We start from the raw sequence: 7338 nt of genomic DNA on the forward strand, positions 1-7338 counted from the left end.
AAAAAAAAAAACTGACAAATAGCTCTTACGTGTCACGCATGAAATTTATGTTGAGCAAGTGTCGTTATCCGAAATCAGGCTATCGGGGCCAAGTGTTGCTGAATTAAAACATTTTAATGGAGCGCACGAGATGTATCCCTTCTTACACTACAGTAGATTTCAATGCCCAGCCACGCAGCTTCTTTGCTACTCATGCGAAATCATTTTTTTGAATTGTGAAGACACAGCGTACAAAATGCCACCCAGTGCGGCTAGCCCAACGCCGGACGCAGCTAGAACCGCAATAAACTCCTTCCGCGTCAAAGGGTCCTTCTTCACAGCTTCCACGATTGCTTCTGAAGTCTGCTGTCGTCTGAGTCTAGCATTGCGAGCAGCCACGTGCGCAGCTAGCACAGCAGCAATCCTCTCTTCGTTACCCTCTTTGTTCTGATGGCCAACCCTGTTGCCAGAGTCGAGATATCTTGAGTCAGACTTAGAAGCAATAACCTTGACCGAGGCGGCATTATCCGCGCTACTCAATCCACTGCTGATCCCGACGAGCGTGGCCACGAGAAGGAGGAAGCAGGTACGACGCATTGCTGAGTTGGTATATAGCGAGTTAGGCGATCAGCGACTGTGCGATGATTTCGAAGTGGGTTTCAAGCCGGTATTGCATGTAGGATGAAACTATAATAGTTTAAGTTTTGCACGTTGTTGGGCTACTGCCAACGAGCTGTTGCTCGGAGGATTAACATCCAGCAAAGCTGGGACTAAACATTTAACTGACGAATCTGTCCGTTGTCCTGGACCCTCTCTTACCGATTGCACCTTTCTTTTAGCCTTCTCTTCTTCAAAGCTTAACACTGGAAAGTCTCCTGCGATATTGATTTGCATCACTATCCAGCCTGCATCAGGCAATCATGCATGACGAAAAAACGCGATCTGATTGGCTACGCACTAAATACGTTTTCGGACTTTACTGCAAGTAATCGAACCTAAGTGCGAGAACCTGCGACACTGACTCAAGAGCGACAAACGGTTACAGTGTGGCATCACCAAATGTAGGGTCGACACCCCTTCTTCTACACCTTTGTGCACTCAACTTCGTAGAAAACGGCAGTCAAACTCGTAACTTAAAAATTGGCAAATAGAAAATTACGATAAGAGACCCTAATCAGTATTCAATGTTGAAAATACGGCAGTCAACGTCGTAAAAGATTTGCGCGACCGATTCGCGCCAAAATGACAGGCTCTGCTTAAGTCGCGAAAAGTCCGAGGTTTGTACAACGCGCTCAGAATACACAGAGGTCTGGTTCATTTGCCGGCTGTCGCTAAGATGCCTTCCCGAATCACGCCCCACACCCTCATCGAGTCCTTGAAGCCCATCGTGTCGGTCCAGAAGACTGGCTAGCTGTTGCCCGTTTCAATGGTATCCCTGTGACTACTGCCTACGACATAGTACGGCGTGGACGCGTGGACAACCTCCCTCGGGGAGGCGCGAAGCACGTGAAGATGACTCCTGGAGCCGGGGTCATCCTGGAGGAGTACTTAAATGAAAACTGTACCTACACGTTGGACACCATGAGGACAATGTTGTTTCTTGACTGTGGAGTTAAGGTGGCCACGTCGACAACTAGCCGACACTTGAAGGGCATGCTGTTTACCGTTAAACAAGTGAGAGTCGAGCCCACAACGTGTAATAGCGACCGTAATATCGAAAGCGACGTGTGTTCGCCGTGAAATCAAAGGAGCATCACGACGCAGGTAACTGTATCGTTTACTACGTTGAAACTAACTACAACATCTATCTAAAGCGCTTGCGAGGGCGATATAGGCGAGGAGAGAGGGCCGTGCTCAGCCTTCCACCCTTCAAAGGGGCCAACCTCCAGGTCCAATGTGCTGTTTCGTCAAACATTGGGCTGGTGACGTACTGATTGGAACATGGTAGCATTCGTATGGAGAAGAATGCTGCTTTCGTCGAGGAGATTTAGAGGGCAGTCAAGGCGTCGCAAGAGTTCCGCAGCTTCTTTCAGAGCAAAAAGATTGTCGTCGATCTTGATAATGCTCCCGCCCACCGACAGACAGAGGATCGCGTTACCGAGCACGAAGACATGGATCTGCTACGACTGGGGCCGTACTCCCCATGTGCAATCCCATCAAGGGTTGTTTCAGCGTGTTAAAGGTAAACATCAAGAGGCACTTAGCAATCTACCGCGAAGAAATTTGCGATCGCAGCCGTCCATTAGACGAGAACGGAAAAGTTAAAACGCTCGCTGGAAGGCAGATGCGCGTTCTGGAGAGGGCTGCTAAGGCGGAAATCAAATGCATGATATCGGTTCTGGTGTCTCGTATGGAGCTTCACTGCAGCAAGGCTGTCAACGTTGCTGCTGAAGTAATACCTATGGTCTACGGTAAATAATCAACGAGGTTGATTGCCGTATCTTCAACATTGAATACTGATTAGGGTCTCATACCGTAATTTTTCTATTTACCAATTTTTAAGTTACGAGTTTGACTGCCGTTTTCTACGAAGTTGAGTGCACAAAAGTGTAGAGTATGAATTGATTCTGTTGATTGGATCGCCAGTCAAACAAATAATAAAAGTATAAAACAATACTGTAGAATAAACGATTTTTTGTGAAAGCAAACAAATGTGCATTTATTCATCAAAGCTTTCATCTTCGATGACCGAAGCATCATCGACAACAGCAGCTTCTGGCAGTGCGTGCAGGTACGTAGCGAAGACATCGGACACATCTCTAGGACCTAAAGGAAGCAGTTTTGCCTTTCGAATGCTTTCGCTATTAAGAAAGATACCATCACACGGCGTTCTGTTGTGTCAGCTGGGAAAGGATGCTCGGTATGATAATGCACGTAGAGGCCTCTAAAAATTTTACGCACAAATTATTATCAAAAATTAGTGAGCAAATAAAAATATTAAAAAAAACTTACTCGATATTCTTTTTGAAGGTCCGCATTACGCTGACATCCATTGGCTGACATAGGGCAGTAACACCCAGAGGGGATGTACTGAATCTGTGTCGTGCACTCGGTCTCGAGCGTTTCGCGAATGCTTGCCTTCTTGTGAACTTTTAGACTGTCCAAAAGCAGCATGCGGCGGCCGGTGACACTTGGACGCCAAATCTAATAATTTAAAAAAGAAAATCCTTAATTAGAAAAAAAATTAAATCAATAATTGAGACAACTATACCTTTGAAATCCATTCATTCATAATGGAATGGTCACACCAGGCTTTTTCTTGTACTGTGTGCTCCACTGACATGCAACCAAAGGACTGCGATGTAACTTGACTAGTAACTGGGCACCCCGGGTTTCCCGCAAACACAATAAATGGCTTCAACTTTACTCCTGTTGCTGACGCGCACCAAAAAACGTTGCATCACCCTGTGCTTTCGGCTGCGTCTTGAACGATGCCAAATATCGTGTTCCACAATAATCCACTGTTAATTTTCCGGGGTTGTCAATAAAGACAGCTGTCTGGTCTATGTTGAAGAGACTTGAGTGCTTTATCTTATAATTGGTGTGAAAAGACAAGATTCCGTCAATTTCTACTGCAACGTTCACCGAATTCGCAAACGAATCCGCAACATTCTAAAAAAAAAAACGTTAGAACTACCAAAAAAAATATAGAACTACCACTAATTAGGACCAACCTGCATATCGTTACGCGTTTTTGATCCCTTGTGCGTAACGCGCCGAATCACAAGGCGATTTCTCTTAAGAAATCGCGCAGTCCACGATCGAAGAGCAACATAGTTGCGAGACCGGATCGCACTTTGCCATCATTAAAATGAAGCACTTCGTAGTTACACAAAGTTTGCGGTTTTTCTCATTTCTGAAACATATTCAAGAAGCCTAGACTTTACAGCTAATAGATTAGAAAAAATAAGAACTTGAAAATGAAAAAGCCCAAACCCTTTTCTTAATCAGGATAGCGCACTCGCTGTGCCTCATGTACCTTGAATTTACGTAGAACTTGCTTCCATTCTTCTTGTCACCTTCTAGTTGTGTCTTTTGCTTTCTCCAGCGGTATACAGACGAGTGATGCACGCCCATCTGTACCACGACAGTGGCGACAGAGTTTGCTTTTGAGACTTCGACTCCCTATCAATATTACATTAAAAATGACTTAGAATTAAGTATGAGGTATGTGATACGTGATTACATACCTTCAGCTTGACCTTGTTCTTGTTCTTAGGGCAGCGCTTCATTGTGTGCTTGTGTGACATGGGTTGGAAGGCGGGAAGTTTGCTCAATGGAGCGCCACTGGTTGTGAGGATGGATGTCGCTCAAGCGGGTCATTTAAAAAAAACCTCGTAAGGGTTTTTAAATGACTTGATTTTTACCGCTAATCGGTGTCGCACTTGGAGCCGACTTTTGCGGTAGATACTACTGATTGGACGGAAGACAAACATTTCTTCCAGGAGCCAAACATACCTATTGGATGAAAACGCTCTGCGTACCTGTATGACTGTAAATAGAACTACCATTTGCTATACGAAAACTGTCATGTGTAGCTGAAAATCTGGCACGGTAACTTTCTTTATTTGCTAGCATGCAAGCTCTGCTCCAAGCTTGCCTGATCTACGATTGGTAGACTCGCGCGGTCCCTGGGGCTAGCGATAGCTGCACCTGGACACAAGTGCTCTTTGGATCAGGCAACATATTGACCATGCACGCGTGCAGTATATATGTGTATAATTTACAATAATGTCCTTAACCCTTTCGTGAACATACACTTTTGACCTGGCGATACTAAACTATAGAAGGTCAAGTCATTAGGCCGTCAAAAGGGACATTTTGCCCCCTTTCATAACCTAAGGTACTACAGCAAATCCTTGTAATTCAAGTAGAAAGGGCGATTCTGCCTCGTCCACACACACAATTTAATGAAAGAGGGCAAAATGCCCTTATTGATCACGAAAGGGTAAACTGGCAAATTGTAATTATTACTTTTTACTTTCTCATTACGACATGTAATTTGAATGTTGGTCTGATTTACATTTCCACACGATAAGAGCGGCACTCGAAGCGCGCTGCGACTACAGAAATGCACGTGGGTTATAATGTGTGCAGGGCACGGTGATATTATGTGCAGTATGTATATTTGATTATGTGTTAGTGCAATTTTTTTAATTACTACTGAGTAATGCTGCCTGCTCCTCTCTCTCAGCTGACACAGTGAGAGTACATCCAGCGTATGCAACGACAGCACACAACAGCCATTGCGATCAGAGCTAGGTTCTCCCGTTGCGTGCACTAGGGATAAAATATAAACAGAGCTAGACCGAACCAACTTCTAGATTAATTCACAGCTTTATTATTACGTGTAAAAATACGGTGAAAAAGAATAAAGTTTCGCAATCTTTAATTTGGATATCATGCGCGAGGTTTATTGTATGACAATTATTTCAGCTATAACAGGTGTGTATGCAAATAGACTACCTTTTTCATGTTGCCTTTCATATTTCCAATTTAAAGTTGCACGAATGCGTGATTGTTAAATGCAATGCTTGGATATGAAAATATACTATAGAAGAACTCTACAATTGTAGATTTTAGCTGGAACGCACTGTACTCGCTGTCATGCGCTTGATATCTGCTGAGGATCGGATACGACAGTAGTGGGCAATTGTGCAAGGCCATATTGCAATTGTGTGTTGCTTTGAAAACCGAAATCTGTTAGCCACAGTATCAAAAAGAACAGTTACTTTAAATCTGCAACTTGATTATTGTGTTTTGCGGCTATATCAGACGAGAACAGAAAAAAATGACGAGAGTTCATGTATACAGGTATAATAAAGGCTGTATACAGCCTTGCAACATTTTTTTTTATCTGGTTTGCGCAATCACATCATCGTATATGACACGCCAAAACGCAGCGGAGGTGGGGTCGACCTACACTAAGCCAATTAACCATGCCTAAAGCGTCCGCGTAGCGAACGCTCAGAGCTCTAGTCAACTAGTTAACCCCCATCAAAGGTAGCACGACGTGTGTCTGTCATTCCTTCCGAGGGTAGGGTTAATAACTAGCCGAGTGCTGCCCGCTTTGCGTGCGGATGGGCATGGTTGGTCCCAACCCGTGGAGCTCGCTGTTCCAGCTCGCCCCACTACTACGCAAAGCCCACCTTCGATTCGCTCGGCAGGGGTTGGAGCCTTGCTACATGTAAAGTCCCAATCTGTGGTCGCTGTTTCAGCTCTACCCCACAGTACTCCATAGCCCCCACCTTCGCTTCGCTCGGTGGGGGGTAAACACGTACTTTATCAAAGACCAATTCATATGCACAGTGGACATGTATTTTTTGTTATGAAATATGCAATGTTCCCCTACTTCCTCCTGCTTACATCTCGAATATCTGTCGGTAGACTACATTCTGCGTGTACGCTCCGTCGTCTTCCACGTGCTCTGGATACTCGATCATCACCTTGAGTCTCGACCGCGCCGTCACTCTCGACAGCACCACATACAGATGTCCGTGGTAAAAGCAAGGACTTGACAAATACAACCAAATTCTGCACCGTTTGTCCTTAGGCCTTGGTGATCGTCTTGGCAAACGCTGGTTGCACCGGAAACTGCTTACGGCGTAGACGGAAAGGGAACTCACGCATGTCCCCGTCACTGAGGAACACAACCCGCGGAATGAACACATCTTGGCCATGGCGCTCACCTGTCATGATAGTCGCGTGGATCGCATGCGGTTTTAGCTCAACAACACGTTGCACTGTCCTAGGTTGGGGTTCCAGTTCCGCATCATCATGATCGGAGCACCCTTCTTCAGCGTTAACTTGTGCGGCGGGATACCGTTCATGTTCACTGAATGCAGGATTGACTTCGTGTCTCCCTTCACCAACTTGAAGAAGGAAGTCGGAGAAGGCTGTAAGTTCCTCTGCCGTGGTTTCGTTTCCAGCAGATCTCACTCGCATATTCTCTGTGAGATGAACTTGTTCGAACTTGCTCCACAACTCCGACGACTTAAGATACGCACTGATGGTGTCCGCAGGTGTTCCCTGCGCTACCACCGGAAGAATCTGTCTGAAATCACCCGAAAGCACCATTACTTTTCCTCCGAAAGGTTCGTCGTTGTCCAGAATATCACGTAGAGAACGGTCCACAGCCTCGAATGCGTGGCGATGGGTCATCGGAACTTCGTCCCAGATGATCAAGCTCGCTATCTCGATAAGTGCCTTCAGTGGGGAACGCATGTTGATTGAACACGTCGACTCCGCGTTCAACTTCAGCGGGATCCGGAAGGTAGAATGCGCCGTCCGGCCTCCCATTAACAGAAGCGCCGCAATCCCGCTGGACGCTACTGCAATGACAATTTTCCCAGATAAGTG

At 45.6% G+C, this 7338-nt stretch overlaps 3 protein-coding genes across 3 annotated transcripts; all 3 read right to left on the reverse strand.

Moving 5' to 3' along the window:
* Positions 1-26: 26 nt before the first annotated feature.
* Positions 27-818, reverse strand: PPTG_11127 (hypothetical protein). The gene has a single exon (XM_008907389.1). It carries the CDS (start codon positions 574-576, stop codon positions 187-189), a length of 390 nt encoding a protein of 129 aa, XP_008905637.1. The 5' UTR covers positions 577-818; the 3' UTR covers positions 27-186.
* A 335-nt stretch (positions 819-1153) lies between these two features.
* Positions 1154-1297, reverse strand: PPTG_22921 (hypothetical protein; the record flags this gene model as incomplete). Its single annotated transcript, XM_008907390.1, has 1 exon — positions 1154-1297. The coding sequence occupies one exon, from the start codon at positions 1295-1297 to the stop codon at positions 1154-1156; it is 144 nt and encodes a 47-aa protein (XP_008905638.1).
* Positions 1298-3342: 2045 nt separating this feature from the next.
* PPTG_22922 (hypothetical protein) lies at positions 3343-4211 on the reverse strand (the record flags this gene model as incomplete). Its single annotated transcript, XM_008907391.1, has 4 exons — positions 3343-3591; positions 3654-3774; positions 3959-4104; positions 4170-4211. The coding sequence occupies 4 exons, from the start codon at positions 4209-4211 to the stop codon at positions 3343-3345; spliced, it is 558 nt and encodes a 185-aa protein (XP_008905639.1).
* Between the last annotated feature and the right edge of the window lie 3127 nt (positions 4212-7338).

The sequence above is a fragment of the Phytophthora parasitica genome (assembly GCF_000247585.1).
Source record: "Phytophthora parasitica INRA-310 unplaced genomic scaffold supercont2.26, whole genome shotgun sequence".
Taxonomy (NCBI): domain Eukaryota; phylum Oomycota; class Peronosporomycetes; order Peronosporales; family Peronosporaceae; genus Phytophthora; species Phytophthora nicotianae.